The sequence below is a fragment of the Myxocyprinus asiaticus genome, chromosome 10 (assembly GCF_019703515.2).
Source record: "Myxocyprinus asiaticus isolate MX2 ecotype Aquarium Trade chromosome 10, UBuf_Myxa_2, whole genome shotgun sequence".
NCBI classification, from domain to species: Eukaryota; Metazoa; Chordata; class Actinopteri; order Cypriniformes; family Catostomidae; genus Myxocyprinus; species Myxocyprinus asiaticus.
The window spans coordinates 16,856,396-16,876,259 of record NC_059353.1 but is presented as its reverse complement, the minus strand read 5'-3'; the positions used below and the strand labels follow the sequence as shown (position 1 = coordinate 16,876,259).

General features: G+C 38.3%; 1 protein-coding gene across 1 annotated transcript in view; it reads left to right on the top strand.

Annotated features, from left to right (window-relative positions):
* Nucleotides 1-19,864, top strand: part of bmpr2b (bone morphogenetic protein receptor, type II b (serine/threonine kinase)) — a 109,475-nt gene that overhangs the window by 77,060 nt on the left and 12,551 nt on the right. The window contains exons 4-9 of the mRNA XM_051708816.1: nucleotides 5,790-5,900; nucleotides 5,997-6,088; nucleotides 7,701-7,931; nucleotides 11,951-12,065; nucleotides 17,497-17,657; nucleotides 18,754-18,901. Coding sequence (XP_051564776.1) covers nucleotides 5,790-5,900; nucleotides 5,997-6,088; nucleotides 7,701-7,931; nucleotides 11,951-12,065; nucleotides 17,497-17,657; nucleotides 18,754-18,901 — 858 coding nt within the window. The remainder of the gene's footprint in view (nucleotides 1-5,789; nucleotides 5,901-5,996; nucleotides 6,089-7,700; nucleotides 7,932-11,950; nucleotides 12,066-17,496; nucleotides 17,658-18,753; nucleotides 18,902-19,864) is intronic.

The following is a 19,864-nucleotide window of genomic DNA, read 5'->3' as shown; positions in this document are numbered from 1 at the left end:
TTCAGAATTTACATATAACTCACATCTAACACATTTAATCTTATATGAAACTGTTCACTCAAGCAGCACCATAAACTATCAAACAGTCATGACATATGAAATATTCATGAATTAAATTGTTTAGTTACAGATTTGCAGTCCAGTAGTGTTTTAAACTGCTCCATCCTTCAATAACAGTACCTGTGACTGGTTCACAAGCATACAATACAATCCACGCAGAAATGTTCTGAATACACAAACGTAATACAGTCCGTGATGATGTTGGGGTGCTTCAACAGGCCAAAGCAGAGACGCTGGTCTTCAAATCTCATGTCTTATGTGTTTATTTACACACAGGATTGCATGTGTTTCTTCCAATCGGTGGCAGCAGCAGAATTAGGCGCGCTTTTAAAAGTTGTGCTTGTACTGCTCTTAAACCACGGCGCATATCGCTGGTGTTTTACGGAAACTAATCAATACAATCAAAGATGTCTATGTTTACAAAAGACCAGCAATCCAAAATGGTCCAGGATACCTTCAAAACAGCACAACAGCAAGGCATCGCTGTTAAATGAAACACAATGGGGGCTCCATTTTAGAGTTATAACTTGACATCGCATCTTTTAATAGCGGCACTAGATGTATGATAACGGTCAAAGCCATTTGTCTAGTGCACGTTTATGTTGAAAAACATTTAAATCCAGATAGGCACATAAAGGTGTCCTGTGTAAGTCCACTTTGGATGAATTTCCCCATGACAGGCCCATCTCTCCGCTCTTCATTTGTGTGACTGATTGAGCACCAGGGGGCGGGGCCAAGGGTGCAAAGACGAAAAATAGGCATAGATGTCTTGCTGAAGAGGCAGTCCTATGCAGATGTATTTGGTCCTTGTGATGTCACAAGTTCCACAAATTCCAAATGAGCCATTTTTGCAGCTTGATTTAAATAAATGCTCTTTTTCTATTAAGAAGGAACTTACAGTATTTTTTTTGTAGTACAATACCATATAGTATATGTCAAAAGATCGAGGAAAATTCTATTCCTCATGTCATGACCCCTTTAATATTTGGTGATATATTAGCTGATAGCTGATAGTTGCTTTTTGGAACTATTGTTATATGCAGAAAGTTGCAGATAGTTGCATTATTATTATTATTATTTTAATTATTATTCCTCCGTTTCTGGTACTAGAGGGTTTTACAGTTATAACTCCTTGGTTCTACATCTACAAAATAACAGCGGCCTCTAGAGGTGAAATAAAAATCACTGACTCTGTATGGAGAATGTTGTGCCACGTGACAACTACTATATTGATGAATGATGATCTACTGTTGATGAATTACTGCTCATACAGTATTTATCTCCCTATTACAATGTTTACTTTATGGTGTTTGTATTCTAATACATTGAGATGATTGTAAGATTCCCCAATGTATTGCGGGCTTGCTTAACGATAAAAGTCCTGCATGCACCAAATCATTCTTTTTCTGGTTATTATTGGGATTTTGGTTGCACAATCAACTGCATCTGGGATTTTATTCATTTTGGACTCTTGTTGCATCTATGTTTGTGCCTGTCATAGTAAGGAAAGACATAGAAAATGTTTTAACGTTAATACATTTTAAAAACGTTCTGCTGATTAATCAGTTATTGGGCATTTCCATTAGCTTATTTATCTGTATCTTTAAAATCCACTATCGGTTGGCCTCTAATTTGGTGTTATGAGTTGAACCATTGAGGCGATAGCCTACAATTTGTGTATGTTTGTGCGAGAGTATCTTGTCTGTGACTGTTAGAATTAAAATGCCTCAACATTCTGTGCCAAAAACACTGTAGTTCAGCCTCTGTTTGCCGTATTGTGAGTCTATCATGTTGTTGTGCTTATTAGCTGTCTGCCAGAAGAGCTGTGAGTGAACAAACATCTGCTCATTTCCCTTAATTAATGTATTCATTAGCTTTGCCTCTTTTAACCTTAACCTTTACACAGTGAATGGCAAGAGTGTTTTGAGAACAGAAAATGAGTTTGCGTGATGAAACTGTAGTGCGCTTAAATTGTCTGTTAAAGCCTTATTACATCTTCTAGTGCAATGCAGCAAGATGTCTCAAACTGCAGATGAAAATTGCAATTTTTTAGAGCATAATTATTCACACAGAGTCCAAAGTGAATGTTTGTCAAAAAAAAATTTACATGCCCGAATGAAAGTGAAACACCCTTTGGCAGTAATGTGCTTTTATTGCAAAACACAACTTATTGTCAAAATGTAACACGTTTTTACTGTAACAAAATAGTTATAGTTATGTGATTCCATAGAAAGTGAGTGGTTTTTATTAATAGTGTATAAAGCAGATTGCAGCCATGTTTTATCCGATTGGAACAAGATGATTGTAGTTCTTCAGGCACCCTCAGTCTTTTCCCCAGCATCAAAAGCACAGAGGAGCTGAATGTAGGCCAGAGAATTCCCACTGAGATGCTTTTGTTGGGCAGATTCAGGTAGAGATGTGAGAGTCCTGTTGTAATGGCAGCATTAAAGGCCGTTCGCTCATGAATGACTCCCATTAGAGTTTCTCTGGTGTCTCTGGCCTGTGGTCTTTGAAATTCTCCCACACGTGGGCCTCATGGTGCATGTGATGCATATCTAAGATGCCACTGCTTGTTTGCTGAAAAAAGAGCCTATGCATCACCAATAATCATAACATGAAAAGGATGTTCCTCAGTCCCCAATGGGAAAAATTATTTATTGTTATTATTCATCATTCATTGCTTTTTAAAATCATGTTAGTGGGTGTCTCGCACACATTAGTCTGGATTTAAAGGATTTGTGCCTAATTTAGTAAAAGAGTTTAGATTTACTGTTTGTGCAGCATAACAATGATGGACATGCCTTGCCTAGCATCTGTTTACTGATGGCACTATGCGCCGCAACAGGCATTTACAGTGTAGACAGTGTCAAGGATAAGAAGGGAAATATATGCTTTTGAAGCAACGCATTGCGTCACTTAAGTCTGGTTTAGACAGAGTGTTAATACACACTTAAATATAAGATTGTCATTAAGTTAATATTGTCATTAAGTTAAGTGTCCTAATACTTTTCATTACCACATTCAAATACTGAGGTATTTGTATTTACTCCAAGGTATTAAAAAGAATACTATTCCCTGATAGCACACGCACATCACCTAGACAACTATTTGATGTGTGTGTTTACATCTAGAAGATGTTGTTTTTTACATTGTTTGCTCATCTGCAATACGTCTATAAGATATATGTCAATAAGGATGTCAGTAAGACTTTCAACAGATGTCTTTGAGACGTTTATGATTTAGAATGTTTGTAAATCTGATCTTTTTAAGATGTTTAGCAGATGTTAATTTCTATTGTGATGCTTTCCAGATGAAAAGATCTAAAACAGACATATCGGAAATTTATATGTTTGCTGTCTGGGATGTGTTACCCTTGAACATGTCCAAAATATGGTAGTACTTTTTGGTACTTTTTTTGTTTTGTTTTTAAATAGAGGACAAGATAGAAAGAAAAGAAGAGAGCATGAAATATGAATTATGGAAACATGATAGAGCAAACAGGAGAGCTTATAGTGGACAGAGGGAGATATGCAGGAAGTGGATCAAGATTGTTCCTAGTCTGGAAGAGGGAGGGACACTCAGACATTCTGCCTCCGAGCTAAACACTCCTGGCTCCAAGACATGTAAACAGTGTCTATGTATATGTGAAAGGCAGAGAGATGTATTATGTCTATATCTATAAATGCCTGTGTTTTATCCTCTGAGTGTTAAATGAGCGTGGCTATATACACCAATCAGCCACAACATTACAACCACCTGCTCTTCTCACCACAATTGTACAGAGCAGTTATCTGAGTTACCGTAGACTTTGTCAGTTCAAACCAGTCTAGCCATTCCCTGTTGACCTCTCTCATCAACAAAGCATTTCCGTCCACAGAACTGCTATTTACTGCTATGTTTTTTGTTTTTGGCACCATTCAGAGTAAATTCTAGAGACTGTTGTGCGTGAAAATCCCAGGAGATCAACAGTTACAGAAATACTCAAACCAGCCCATCTGGCACCAACAATCATGCCACGGTCCAAATCACTGAGATCATATTTTTCCCCATTCTGATGATTGATGTGAACATTAACTGAAGCTCCTGACCCGTATCTGCATGATTCTATGCACTGCTGCCACACGATTGGCTGATTAGATAATCGTGTGGATGATTGTTGGTGCCAGACGGGCTGGTTTGCGTATTTCTGTAACTGCTGATCTCCTGGGATTTTCACACACAACAGTCTCTAGAATTTACTCTGAATGGTGCCAAAAGCAAAAAACATCCAGTGAGCGGCAGTTCTGTGGACGGAAATGCTTTGTTGATGAGAGAGGTCAACAGAGAATGGCCAGACTGGTTTGAACTGACAAAGTCTACAGCAACTCAAATAAACGTACTGTACAATTTTGGTGAGAAGAATAGCGTGTCAGAATGCTATTCTGAGATGCGGGTTGGCGCTGTTTTGGCAGCATGAGGGGGACCTACACAAATTTAGGCAGGTGGTTTTAATGTTATGGCTGATCGGTGTATGAGTGAGTGTGTGTGTTGAAAAGAATTTGGAAAGATCATTTTCTAGAACCGAACACCGGTATACAGGCTGACGCACTGCTGTGGTTTAAATCTCATATTTATTGATCTGTCTTGAGAAATCCAAACCTTTCAGGGCAGTATGATCATGCAGTGCTGCAGGTCTGGTACTCTTCTAGCTACTGCAGTAGACCTGGGAGGGTATGGTTAAAAAACTAAAAAAAATAAAACATGCATAGTGTGTGTTTGTGCAATGTTTGAGACGGTCTGTGACTGTATTTATTCATTTGGATCTGCATACACTGTCTATCATACCTTTTGATGTCCACATTCTTTTTAAATTCAGCATTTCCAATATCGTTCGACATGAATCCATTCTCAAACTTAATAATTAATGCAAGCAGTCACTATACTTTAAGTTCTGTTTCATCTAAAATTATGTTAAATTGACGTCTCATTGCAATTGTGTGAGTGTGCTGATTTTGTGAGGCTTTTCTGGCATTTTAAGGTTTCTTTCTGTTTCTCTTTGGTTGAAACTGAAGCCCGTATCTGTGGTTTTATCATTCTCACTCATCTCTCTCTCTTTAGCTCTTTTTGTGAGTGAGAGAGAGAGAGGCCTCTCTGCCTTAAAGCTCTCAATCTTGTATGCAAGGACATGTCTGTGTCTGAGGCAGAGTGAGAAAACAAAGTGAAATGAGTCCAAAGCTAAAGAATCAAAGCAAGAGGTGGATTTAATTGGATTTTAGAGGTATGGTTCAAATATGTGACCAGAAAATTTGATGATTTTGATAGATGACTTGAAGCTCACGTTTCCAACTTTTTGGTTTTCCTTGAACAAAACACCAGTAGAATTTCCGTTTAAGCTGGGTGAACAGTTAGATTTGTGTAGGTTGACTAACCAGGGTTGTGTGTAATTTAGATTTGAATTTTGAATTACTTTTTAAATAATGGATTCCTTCATTTGAAATTTATTTGAATCGAGGTAGCAAACAAGATGCAGTAATTCATATTTGAATGCATGGAAGTAGACTGCAAATAGAAAATAAATTCCAAGAAATTCTTTTAAGTGTAGTTTTTAATAATATACTGTGTATATATATATATATATATATTCTTCATTAAATGTGCACATTAAAAAATTTGTTTTAGATGAGAAGGCTATATGTAAGCTTGTAGTCAAATGAAAACTAACTCTCTCTCTGTCTTTCTTTCTCTTTCAGAAGACCAGCAGCCTCTACATAGGGATGAGGCCATTTTCATCGCCCTGGCATCTGTCTCTATAGTAGCAGTTTTGATTGTGGCACTGTTCTTCGGTTATCGCATGATGATGGGTGAGACATTACTCTGTGCTGTGATTAATTACTCCAGAATATAAATCCCGTAATATTGGTACAGTGTTGTGATTGTGCCTACTGTATTTGTTACAGGTGAGTGTAAACAGGGCTTGCATAATATGGACATGATAGAGGCAGCACCGTCAGAGCCATCTCTGGATTTAGACAGTTTAAAGCTCCTGGAGGTGAGTTCAGCTCTTCATTGGCCTGCACAACTATCTGTCACCAAATACTACGACTGGTTAAAAATATTTATTTTACGATGCATTGCAATCTTCATTCAACGATCTCAATATCGATTCTTAAATCCCAAGATCGATCTTTTACTATATGAATTACTCACATATGAGACCAAATTTGCGCTGTGCTGTGTGACTAAAAATGCCTGTGATTAGCCACTGGTTGGTAAACGTTCAGATTTCACTCATCAGTGATTAAGGGATATATAAGCGAAGAAGTTCAGCATCCTTTCACTGCGTGTTGAAAGTTTTATTTGACTCCTTCCATCTATTTGACTCGTTCCATCTAATACAGTGTGTGTTCAAAGACTCTTTTAATAACCGTTCTGTTCTGTAGAATCAATAGAGTCAATTTTGTTAATCAAAAATAAACATTTGATTCTAATCAAGAATATATGCACTTATTTACAGACGCTTGTGGCAGGGTGGAGGGCGGGGCCGGGTGTGCGGAATCATGACCACCCGGCCCCTAATTAGGCTGATGAAGCCCGAGAGGGATAAAGGTGACCGGAGACGGCAGTGCGACAGAGAGAGAGAGTTGTGTGTGTGTTTGTCTTCGTTCGGCTTTATCCCTCTCAGGCTTCATCAGCCTAATTAGGGGCCGGGTGTGCGGAATCACGACCCGGCCCCGCCCTCCTCCCTGCCACAACGCTCTTTACAGAACTGCTGGTTTTCTTAAAGAGACAGTACCGATTTTTAGCACATGGTCTACAAATCAGTGTAAATACTTGTAAATAGTATACATTTTGTAATAAACATTTAACAAAATATAATATATGCAGTATAATATCATATTTATGGATGGAATACATGGATTTGTACATTTGTAAGGCTAAAATGTTACCAAAATTATTAAAAACAAATTAAAAATAATTAGTAACATTTCTATTTTCATAATGTACCTAGTAAGAAGTTCCCCTGTTTAATTAACAACATTAACTGGTTCTTTCATATGTAAGTAAAATCGATATTGTAACTGAAATATACTGTTATTAATCTATATCGAATTGAATTGGGAAATCTGTATCAATACCAAATCCCTACCAATTACAGTGAGATTCAAAAGTCTGCTTCCACTTTGCCTCTGAAAATGCTCCTATTTAGCATTTTTCTTATGTAATTTTATACTTTTCAATGCATGTTATATTATCAGCATATCTTTTTGTGAAAAGTTATTGAATGGAAAATTTAACACAATTTAGAATTTCTTAATTTTTAATAGAATTTAAGAAATCTGACCTTTGTACAAAGGAGTTAACATTGTCAATGTCACAAATTTGCTTATTTAGTGACCTAGAAAATAGTAAAACAATCTTAAATGTATCTAATTTATTTGGTAATACATTTGCTTTAAAATGTCCTAAAATGTTTTGTTTATTTTCAGATTGAAATTAGATTTTGAATACCAGATTTTTCAGTGTAGATTTTTGAACCCCACTGTATGTGCAGAAATTATCATGTTTTCTTTATTGCATTGCACTGTAATGAACTTGAACCATCTATGTTTGTTTATCATTTAACACCTGCTATAATTCACACGTGGATGATTTCCTTTCAGCTGATTGGTCGAGGGCGCTATGGTTCTGTCTACAAGGGCTCACTTGACGAACGTCATGTTGCAGTAAAGGTTTTTACCTATGCCAACCGACAAAACTTCGTAAACGAGCGCTCGATCTACCGAATCCCTCTTCTGGAGCACGAAAACATTGCACGCTTTATCGTTGGCGATGAGCGTCTCACAGCAGATGGGCGGATGGAATACCTGCTGGTCATGGAGTACTACCCTCATGTAAGTATTGATCTCCTTTCTCAGATCCTTAAAGTTGTATATGACACGGCTCTGGTGGCTGGCTCTTCTGCCCGGTGTAGTTTTCCACATTTTACCTTCATCTGTCCTTTATTCCTCATCTGTTTGTTTTATTGGTCTCTCCTGACTAAGTGAGGATTGGAATCGAATGTCCTGCTGCAATCTGAGCAGATATTTTTATCCATGATTCAGATTGATTTCCAGCAGGCAGCATGTGAAGGGTGACTTGGATGTCAGCTTTGTGTTTTAACTCCCTGTGGCTGTTCATTCTCTCTCAAAAGGTGTTGAATGCCCTTTTTTACCTTTCACATTCAGCTTTGATAATTCTTTCAAGGAATATTTTACCCAAAAATGCTGAACAACTCCCAAAAACTCTGTGATCATTTACTCACTTTCTGTCTTCCTTGGAACACAAAATACATTTTGAAGAATGCACTAGATGCTCTTTTTGAATAACCTCTTATTTCCTTACACAAAGCTATTATATGGCTTTAGAAGATTTTAAATACCGGTATAGTGCACAACTCATATGGACCACTTTTATGGAGCTTTATGGTGCTTTCTGAAACTTGAAAGCTTCAGTCCATATTCATTGAAGTTCAGAAATTCACCTTTTGTGTTCCAAGGAAGAAATTCACATGAATCTGTAATGGAATGAGGGTGTGTAATTGATCACAAAATGTAAATTTTTGGCTGCACAATACGTGCACAATAGCAATAAGCCAACATTCTGTGCAATATGTTTTCCTGTGCATTCCTGTTTAACATGTTATAACTTGCACGTTTGATTGTGTGTGTGTGCCTGTTTTACCTGCCCTGGTTTTTTGTATGGGATTGAGGAATGAGCCACACCTTTGTTGTGTCTGGCTGCAGACACATCATTCTGTTGACACATTACTGTGCTTGCTCTCAGCTTGTTCCACTTCCTATGAATGAGTTATATAATTAACTAATATCCTAAAGCTGAAGAACATGAGAAATTCTTATCGGTAAACATACTGATTTCCTGTTTAGTCATGAAAAGAAGCTTCCCTGTAGGCTAATGAGAACCCTGTAGCTCCAAAACATAGTGAGCTCCCTACCTAAACAGCATTTTTAAGCATCGTAGTTGCACTACTAATGCGAAGGCTGATCCAAAAGGTACTAAGACTTCTAAGTTACCTAATTTATGCCAAATTATAAAGGCACCAACATACTTTTAGCAAAATCGTAGAAAGAACAGGTTTTTGAGTTTGCTGCGGTGGTTTGAAACCGTTTGCCAGTGCAAACATTCAGGAACACTTCGTAGCGGTTGTGAAACAACTTCTTACTTTAATTGGTCCAAGATGATGACGTGATTGGTGGGTGTAACCTGATGTAACATTTTTTTCCTGGTTTATTTCTATTCACTTCAGTCAGATCACAGACAACAACATGAACACACTGGAGTGCAGAGTCGCCAAGTTCCAAACTTGTCTACATCTGTACAATCGTTTGTGTAGAGACATTCTCCAAGGACATGTCATGAGATTTTTGTTTTTGTTTTGTTTAATTAGTCTACAAAAGGAACCAAATCTACTCAGATACTCTCAAGTGCCCATTCACTGTAGTTGTTTAATATGCTGCTTCATTCATGTGCCGTCTGTAGCTAAAAGCTATTCACACTTTTGCCCAAAGTGAGATATGACTCTAATCTTCATTCATTTGTCTGTATTCTGCCCACTGGCATCTGTCCCCTTTACTGTCTGCCACCCTTTGATACATTCATCTTACACCCATCTTTGCAGTATCAATGTCTTTCTTTAAAAAAACCAGTATACAAATACTTTTTATGATCTTACATGGATTGTTTTTTCAGTCATCACAAAATACAGGGTAACCTGTGTTTTTATAGCCACATTCAGTATACTAGCATTAGCGCCATGAACTCAAAATGTAAACAGGACAAATTACACATGACCTGCTGCACATGTAGTACTTTTTAATCATCTTTGAATGGTTGAAACAGCTTCTTTTACTGATCTCATGTGAATTCTATTCATAGAATGAGGCATAAAGTCATCGATAACACATTTTAATGTCACAGTAGTTAATGCTTTGCATGTAGTCAACATGTTTAAATACTCCTCTAAACCCCAGTGACGTGGGTGGTGTCCGAATGTTCACAAACAATGTTGTGACCTTTTTGTTTTTTCTTTCTTTTTGTTTTTTTTTTTTTTTTTATCTAAACGATAAACAAAGAACAAGCTTAGTGAAAAAAATCCTCCAAGACTGCGAAGCTGTGTATTTATTATACTTAGCAATATGCGAACTTTATTGGAACCAATTGCAAATCAAGTCGAGTCTCCCAGGTGCTCCGGGTAAGAAGCAATTCTTGCTATTTTTTGTGGCACCTGTGGCACTTCATGAGTGTCCATGACATTTGGATGCTTCCTTATAAGGCCTATGTAGGCAATAGACAGCAAGGCAGTTCACTAGTCTTTGGAGCAGTGCCTTAGTCTTGGTTCCTATAGACTGTATTCACAGTAGCGCCATCTTTGATTTTTGACAGGAATGAAAATGAGGCTGTGTGGTATACCGTCTCTTTAATGCACTGTATAAAGCTATCAAAAAGTTCCTAAATCAAATCTAATTGTCCACAACTCATGTTTTATGGAGTTTTTTGTTGACTGAAATTTCTTGGAAAGATTTTTTTTTCAATATTTCATCAGCAGAACGATAAAAAACTCTTGAAACAACTGTACAACCCATTGAAGGGACAGTACTTCTATCCCTCACAGCCTCGTTATCTTTACCATCAAAAATCAAAGATGGCGCAGCTGTGAATAAGGTCTATAGTGTACTGGTTCAATATTCTGAACTATTAACACAGAAAAGCAGGCAGGGCTAGAGGGAAAGCGATTGGCTTTTATTGCTCTGATGTACACTTAAAGGTAAATAATAATTCCTTTTCCCAGTGTGCCCTGCAATCTGTTCGTTTTCATTTCCACTCCTCCGTTGTAGACGAAGGGTAGAAACTCTCTTGATCTGTGTCCTGTTATCAGTAGCATTCTGTTCACTTTAGTACAAAGGCATTCAAGCTCAGTTTGTTGTTATTAACATATGTAATATTGTGACACTCTTGATTATTTCAAGAGCTTATCATTAGGACAACAATCTGAGTGACATTACAATTCATCATTTATAAGCACAGCATGCTTTAGTGCCAATTAACTAATAACCAACAATTTGCCCCACCTTCAGTGTGACAGCTATTGATGTTTTTACAACACACCTAATTACGTCTGCCACCCTCTGCAACACCACTTTCAAATGAACGATGCCTGTTAAACTAATTAAATGTAGTCTACATTGTTATTGCAGTAGTTTCATAAAAAAAAAAAAAAAATCCGTACATCGCTGTTTGTTGATGCTGGTAGTTTTAATTGCATTGCCTAAATACCCAAAGGTCAGTAATTAGTTATAGGTGGCTTTACAACCCAACTTTGTTGAAGCTCCAATTTATTATTCAAGGGGTTCATAAGCTTCAAATCCGCTCTGCAGAGATTTGAAATGCTAATGTAAAAGCAATGCTGAGTTGTGTGAAAAAAATAACAGCACTGACTTGGACAGATTGTTGTTGAAGTTTTTAAAATGTTCCAAACCTGTATGACTTTCTTCCTCAAACACAGATGTTAGGCAGAAAACTAGCCTCAATTCATTCTAACATTCAGCCTAACATCTCCTTTTGTGTTCCCTGCAAGAAACAAAAGTTATTTGGTTTTGGACCTGCATATTAGGGGAGTAAATAATGACAGAATTGTTATTTTTAGCAATTCATAATACACCGTAAATAACGACTGATTTAAAATTTTTGGGTGAACCTTTCAAATTGCAGTCTATAATTTCTGCAATTGGCGAAATGTACGTCCATGTTCTTCATTTAATGACCCTTTTAGTGGCGCGTTTCGGTAATTAAAAGTTGTTACTGTGTGTTTGTGTTTGTGTGTGTGCTTGTTATATTTGATTTTCTCTGTTTGTAGGGGTCTCTGTGTCGGTACCTGAGCCTGCACACGTTGGACTGGGTGAGCGGCTGTCGTCTGGCACATTCACTCACAAGAGGACTGGCCTACCTGCACACTGAGCTCCTGAGAGGGGGTGAGGGTCACCTTTAACATTTATACACAAACATTCTCTCAAGTCATTGACAAATACCAGCTCTCTTTTCAGTTTCCTTAACCTTAGAGTGCAGACAGATGCCTGTCTACACAAAAGGATGAGGCCTTTTTGCCAAAAAGTATTTGATATTTGAGTTTAAAGGTGAAGTGTGTAATTTTTCGATTAAATAAGTAGCCTAATCTAACATAAATAGCCATGTAACGGTGTTAAAGGTGCGCCATCAACTAGGAAGCTTTATATGTTCAAGTGGTGTATTTTTGCTTCTTGGTGTACAGCGCGAGATGAAAATCGAGTTCACTGCCCTGTCGGTACAGTGCTGGATTTTTTTTTTTGCAAGAGCGTTTTTGGGCTGGGGTTGCCCCGGCAACGCTTAAAGTCTATGTTGCCACTGTACCAGCTGAGCATGCACTTATCAATGGAGTCTCTGTCAGTAGTCATTCTCTTGTCTCTCGTGTTATGCGCAGGGTACGCAGGCTTAGACATTTTCATCCTGTCTGTGTTCCCTTATGGGATTTATCTGTTGTTTTAGAGGCGCCGTTTGAGCCCTTGGCAACAGTTGCTGATAAGTTTCTGACTTTTAAAACAGCCATGCTAGTAGCATTGGCATAGTTTTAAAAGGGTTGGTGATTTGTATGCCCTGTCGGTCAATCCCTTATGTATGGATTTTGCGCCAGGGTGTTTAAGACTGGTGTTAAGACATCGTTTGGGCTATTTGCCCAAGGTCATTTCTACATCATTTCGCTCGCAGACTATTCATTTTCAGGCTTTCTATCCTATAGCGAGTTTATGTTGACCGTACTAGCTAGTGGCGTAAATCAGAACAGTTGTTTGTATGCTTTAGTGGGTGTTCCAGTGTCCGAGCAAAAGCTGTTTTATTGGCTTACTGATGCAATTTCAAGTGCTTACGAAGCGCGGTTTACCTTCACCTTTGGGTATTCGTGCCCATTCTACAAGGAGCATGGCATTCTCATGGGCTTTAGCTAGAGGTGCGTCCTTGGAGGATATTTGTAAAGTGGCAGGGTGGTCCTCTCCATATACATTTGTTAGATTTTATAATCTGGATGAGGGTTTGACTCCTGCTTCCCGGTTCTCTCTACTGGAACAGGAGTAAACTAATAATTTTCTCTGTTTTATGCAGACGCTTTAGCTCCCTTGTGCACCGCTATATGCTTGCCACACGGGCGTAGACAGTTGGCAGCTACTGTTCGCATGGCGTGAATGTATATTGTTCCCAATGCGATTTACAAAGCTCGAGTTCCTACGAAAGGGAACATCTCGGTTTCGTGAAACATAACCCTGGTTCCCTGAGTGGGAACTAGCCGCTGCGTGAGATGGCCATACTCTCTGGCAGCTGCATTGGCTCGTGCCTTCCTGCAGAAAATCTGAATCGATGACGCCAAAGCGAGCACTTTAATGGAGCCCATGATGTTGCTCCCTAAGGGCATCGCTTAAGTGCCACCAGCCAATAAATTGCCATGATTGTACAAGGGCTTCAGAACATGTGACACTCAGGGCGTTTCCCAATGCGATTTTGCTGCGTCTCGTTCCCACTCAGGGAGCCACGGTAACGTTTCACTTAACCGAGACGTTTTCAATGAGAAGAAAATGTTAGGCGAGACTTGATTTAATACATTTGGAAATGGATACTGGAAAAGTTACATACCAGAATTTAGACTGGTGGTTGGAGGGAAGGAGTTCAAAAGTAAGAGGGGTTTGTGATGTCAATGAAAATTAAAGTCGTTTCAGAGGCAGATTACGTTTTTAATTAAGCGATTAAGAAAAACTTTGAAATAACATGAACCAGTGAATCATGCACAATTAGACCAGGAACATACTCATTGATATCATGTTGATATAACTATTAGTAAGTGATTCGAAAGTAGATTGCATGAAATAGCATAAATGCTGCAGCTCTATCAAAACATTGCTCTGTTTGTTTGAGCGGTCTGACATAGCAATGGCACGAGTTTGGTGGCTGGACTCTGTTTGGCCAATCACAGACGGGGGCCATTATATTTGCAATTCCATTTGCTGCACAGAAAATACACATATCATCTGTAAGTTCAATCTTAAAATTGAAAAAATGGAGTTGCCTTTAAGGTGGTGTCAGCTAAGGATTGATAGCTCGTTTGCCAGGGCTGTGATGATGGCCATATAATTTAGTAGAAGTCTGGTGGGAGAAATAAATGATAACATACCTTCTTTTCGGTTTTTCACCATCTTGCAGTACAGACAAATGAGCATTAGTTGTCTGTCCGCTACAAGACTTTCAAGATGATCATAGACTCATTGCTATTCGAAATGCTGTGATCTTAAAATCATTTGATGACCTAGTTTAAATCTTATATTGAAATTAAAAGGTTGTAGTTGCCTTTGAGTTGATGTCAGCTAAGGATTGATGCCTTGTTTGACGTGAGTTTGATTGGCATATAATTTAATAGACGTCTGGTGGGAGATATAAATCATAACATGCCTTGGAGATGAAAATATGTTTGTAAGATCTATGACTAGGATTTTAATAAAGTCTTATAGAAGAAAAATGGAATGCGGTATGTTCCAGTTAGTTTGAATATAATATCGGGCAAAGTTTTCTGTATGTGCTGGTGTGGAGTTTCTGAGAATCTCCATTTTCTGGAGACCATTTGAGATTTCTCAGATTGCACAAAATTGCTGTAAACATGGCTTTCTCTGCAGTCCCTCTGATGTTGTATATCAGACCAATTGTAGGGCTAGTTTCTTTGTAAGACATCATTCACTCATCTTCATGTTATTCCACACTCACATGACTGTTCTTCTGTAGAACACAAAAAGAGTTGTTTGCCCGAAAGTGAGCTTCAGTCACCATTGACTTTCATTTTATGGAAAAAATATGCAATGAAAGTGAATGTTGATTGAGACTAACTTACTGCCTAACATCTCCTTTTGTGTTTCACAGAAGAAAGTCATACAGGTTTGGAACAACATGAGGGTGAGTAAATGATGACATGATTTAAACATTTGTAAGGAACACTCTCTTAGTACTGTCTGCTGCCTTGTGCCTCTAACCACATAGGTAAAAAAAAAAAAAAAGCTGTGTGAATCCACCCAAAGACCATCGCTGGGCCAACATTGAGCTGCCAGTGGACTGCAATGCTGTGTCAGATCGAACCAGCCTTCTCTGAGCTGACAGTGGTTAAAGGCTTCTTAAATAAAACATTTGATTAAGATAGGCAGTTTGAAATATACTAGTTACCCGAGACGTTGTCTTTGGAAACTAAATGGGGGCTCAGCATCTAATACATCATGAAAATAACTCGCATTAGTTTTTTTTTTTTTTGTGTGTGTCTAATTGAGCCTTCGGCTTTTTGGATGGTTCTTAAAGGGCCACCACGCTGAGCAAAAGAGATAACACACAGCTAATTTGTGTCTTCTTTGGGTGCTGGCGTGTCGCCAGAGATCGGCAGACATTTTGCAGCTCATCAGACCTCAGTTCATTTGCAGCTCAGCTGTTTCTGGCCCTGCCGTTATTAAAAACTGATCTCAGAACAGCCTTCCACCAGCTTTCTGTGTCTCCCTTCATTACACACTGATCTCGGTACAGCCGCAGTTCAGATTTCTCTGCCACTGCCCTCATTACTAGCTGAACTTTAGAACCAGACACCTGGCACATGGAGGATGGGGGAGAACTGGGAGAGAGGGCATTCTCATGAAGCCATTACTCTCATCATGTGCTTCTATGAGCGCCCTCTGTTGGTTATGTTGTGCAAATGGAAACCCATTAAAATCATTATATTTGGAGAACTGTGTGGAATATCTTGATGTGTTTTATCACCAGATAGGTGATAAAAAGTTAAAGAAAGTTTCACACATGAAAGTGATCACCCAGTCTGAAGAATGAAACAGATGTTTGCACCTATGAAACATGGCTATAGTACCATATTAATGTGTTTTCATGTTTGGTTATGATGCTTATATTGTAAAGCCACTAATTTAATCATTATTGGTGTACAGACTGAGGCATTTACATTTTAATGTGCAAGGGACAATGAAACATTTAGATGCAATTTAGCTTCTTAACGTTTGCTTTGGTTGAAATTAACTTAAAATAGTATTTGTTTATATTTGTTTATACATATTTAAAAAAAAAATTCTTACAAAAGTTAGTTAAAGATCAAACAGTAGGGCAGACCCTTGAATCGGACACTACGTTATACTCGAGCTTCAGTATATTTTTACGAAGTCGACCTACAGTCTTTATCTGTCTAAGTATCTAGACACATGCCACATCAAATATGCCAGGTCGACATGTCATAAATACACGCATGAGCACAATGCCAAGGCCAGTCAATGTGTATACATTAGAGGTCGACCGATAGTGGATTTTGCCGATACTGATAACCAAGGTGGCATAAAAGGCCGATAACCGATTAATCGGTTGATAGTTTTTCAGATTGATTTATAAAATATTTTCAAAAATATCTAAGTCTTTCGTTACTGTGGCAGACACAGACAGAGGCTACAAGTGTCCCAAATAAATTAATTCCAAGATGCAGTTTATTGTTTTACTAAAATTCCAGTAATAATGATTTTGTGAATAACGTGGTACATAACAAGCCCAAAACACACCAGGGACTCTTATTTTGAAATAATGGAGACTTGGCTCTGTTATAATGCTCTATATTTAAGTATTTACCAAATTAAGCTTATTATAGCCTATATATTCACCAGATGAGGTTTATTAGGTTGATTATTTTTTAAAGATATGAAGTTGGAGACATGATGTACAGTATGTGCTGAAAAAGCACATTTCAGAATACTCACATTTGATTATCAAAATAACAAAATATGCATTAAAGTGAGGATAAAATTTGATGAATATTGTCAGTGATGAAAGATACAGCAAATCCCCTCAAGGTGTCAGTCATTGTTTTCATTTGACCTCTGCCACTGTCATAAAAACTATAGAATCCTCCAGTGCTGAGCACAGTGTAACACGGAGAAATAAATAAATAAAAAACTATGGGTATAGATTTTTGCTGATAATCGATTGTTCCAAAAAGCAATTATCGGTCTAGTATGCATGCTGGACAAAGCCAAACTACAAGCATATTATGTAGGTCTGTTTGTCCAACTTTGCAAAAGTCAGACTAGTATGAGTCTGAACTAAAGCGAACTGAAGCGTTTACATGACTTTTTAAAAAGATTCATTATTGTTCTAGAATGACTGAAATCAAACTTTTAAAGTGCATGTAAATGGACTGAGAGCGGTGAAGACCCCTGCTCTAGCACATGAAAGCACTTAGTGACACCTGTCATTTTCTGATTATTGTTTACTTTGACACCATTAGAGGTGTGAAAGCCTTGATTTCATGAAACACAGCTGTCACACAATTCTCAAAGTGTTGTAACAAGGATTTGTTTCCTTTTCCAGATTTGTATAAACCTGCCGTTTCACACCGGGATCTAAATAGCCGTAATGTTCTCGTTAAGAATGATGGCACGAGTGTTATCAGTGACTTTGGTCTGTCCATGAAGCTGACGGGAAATCGTCTCGTACGGCCTGGTGAAGAGGAAAACGCCGCCATCAGTGAGGTCAGCCCCTAAACACGCACTCACTTGCATGCAGCTCACATTATTGTAACTAGAGCAGAGCAATATTGATTTTTGTCTTTTTTTTATGACATTCAATATTCAGTATTTGAAAAAATAAAATGGCATAAGAGTTTTTTTCTTTTTTTCAACCAGAAGAAACATAATTTCAATTAAACAGCCATTGTTGCCTAGAACATTAAAAATGTGTAATATGAACTTAAACACAGAAATAAAATCTAGTTAAACATAATCAAGGCATGTTTTCCACGCATGTTTTTTTCCCCCATGTTGGAATTCCCAATGCGCTCTAAGTCCTCGTGGTGGCGTAGTGACTTGCCTCAATCCGGGTGGCGGAGGACGAATCTCAGTTGCCTCCGCGTCTGAGAGATCAATCCGCACATCTTATCACGTGGCTTGTTGAGCGCGTTACCATGGAGACATAGCGCCTGTGGAGGCCCACGCTATTCTCCTCGGCATCCACGCACAACTCACCACGCGCCCCACTGAGAGCGAGAACCACATTATAGCGTCCACGAGGAGGTTACCCCATGTGACTCTACCCTCCCTAGCAACTGGGCCAATTTGGTTGCTTAGGAGACCTGGCTGGAGTCACTCAGCACGCCCTGGATTCGAACTCGTGACTCCAGGGGTGGTAGTCAGCGTCAATACTCGCTGAGCTACCCAGGCCCCCCACACTGCTTTTTTTTTTTTTAACTAAATTATTCATTTAAAAAAAAAAAATATATATATATATATATATATATATATATGCAACAATATTACAATAAATAGTAATACATTTTGTATATTTAGTCATTTATTTTAATAAATGAAAAATGCCACTTGGAGTCAAACAAATCATTGAATCAATTCATTGAAACAGACTAATGCCATTTTTCTTCTGTTTAAATTGTAAGTAGTCACATGCTCTTTAGGAAACTAAATGGCTTAATATAACCGCACTAAAATTATTGCCATATTCACAACATTGCTTAATTCTATATATCAGCAGTAAAATCAGGAGTTGACCCAGTTATAGGCCATGTTCATGATAGAAGACTCTTCCCCCTTACACCTGCACTGTTCTGCTGTTTAGGTGGGCACTATCCGCTACATGGCCCCGGAAGTGCTGGAGGGTGCGGTGAACCTCAGGGACTGTGAGTCGGCTTTAAAGCAGGTGGACATGTACGCCATTGGCCTCATCTACTGGGAGACCTTCATGCGCTGCACTGACCTTTTTCCAGGTGAAAAACAAGACTCAACACAAACAGCCACCAGGAAGTAGCTATACTGCTGGCTAAGGCCCAGTTTATACCTTGGATTAAGCTCCATCTCAGGTGATCCGTTCAAAAGTGGTCAGACGAGTGGTTGCTTAAATGCATCTGGGGTGGTGTAGAACACTGATTTTCAACTGGTTTAGCTTCAGGACCCAGATTTTACATTGGACATCAAAACCACATTCACACTGGGCTCTGATCCCGGGATATTGGCGGAATCAATGCCGGGGAGCCTTCTGTGTGAACGCAAGCTGGTGCCGGAATGCCAGAAAATTTGATCCCTGGATCAGACCCTAGTAACATTGCCAAGGTCAATGCCGCGTGTCGTAGTGATGACGTATTTATGATGACGTGTGTAGAATAGAGATTCAACAGTTTCACTGTGTACCGCTGTTTAAAAAACATACATTGTGTGACTCAGGATTTTTTTCTGTTTTTTTTTTTTTTTTTTTTTTTTTTTAATATACAAGTAATGAAATGAACGCTTCCATTGTAAATATTAGTTACATTAAAAAAGCAACCGGCTACATGTACAGCTTCACCAACCTTACGTGATAAGGGAATATCACGTGATGTAGGAATACTTTGGGTATTTAAAAATAATAATGATGGTTACCCAGTTTGTAAATTGTGACGAAAAAAAAGTGCTATCTCATGCAGGGAACACTCCAAACCTGAAGTAGGAGAGAGCTGTGGCTTTGTTGTGTATTCATTGTCAAGTGTCAAAATTACTGCTATATTATACATGACAAAGTTAATCAATGACTTATATTGACATACTATTTTAGTTTATCTTCTGTTTATTTTAATTAGATCAGATACAGATAGATGTGGATTTTATGCTGTAATATGTTCATGTTACAATGTGCCCTGCACCTGTCACCGTAGGCGGGGCAAGTTGTAACATTACACTTTCCTTTTTCCCAGGTA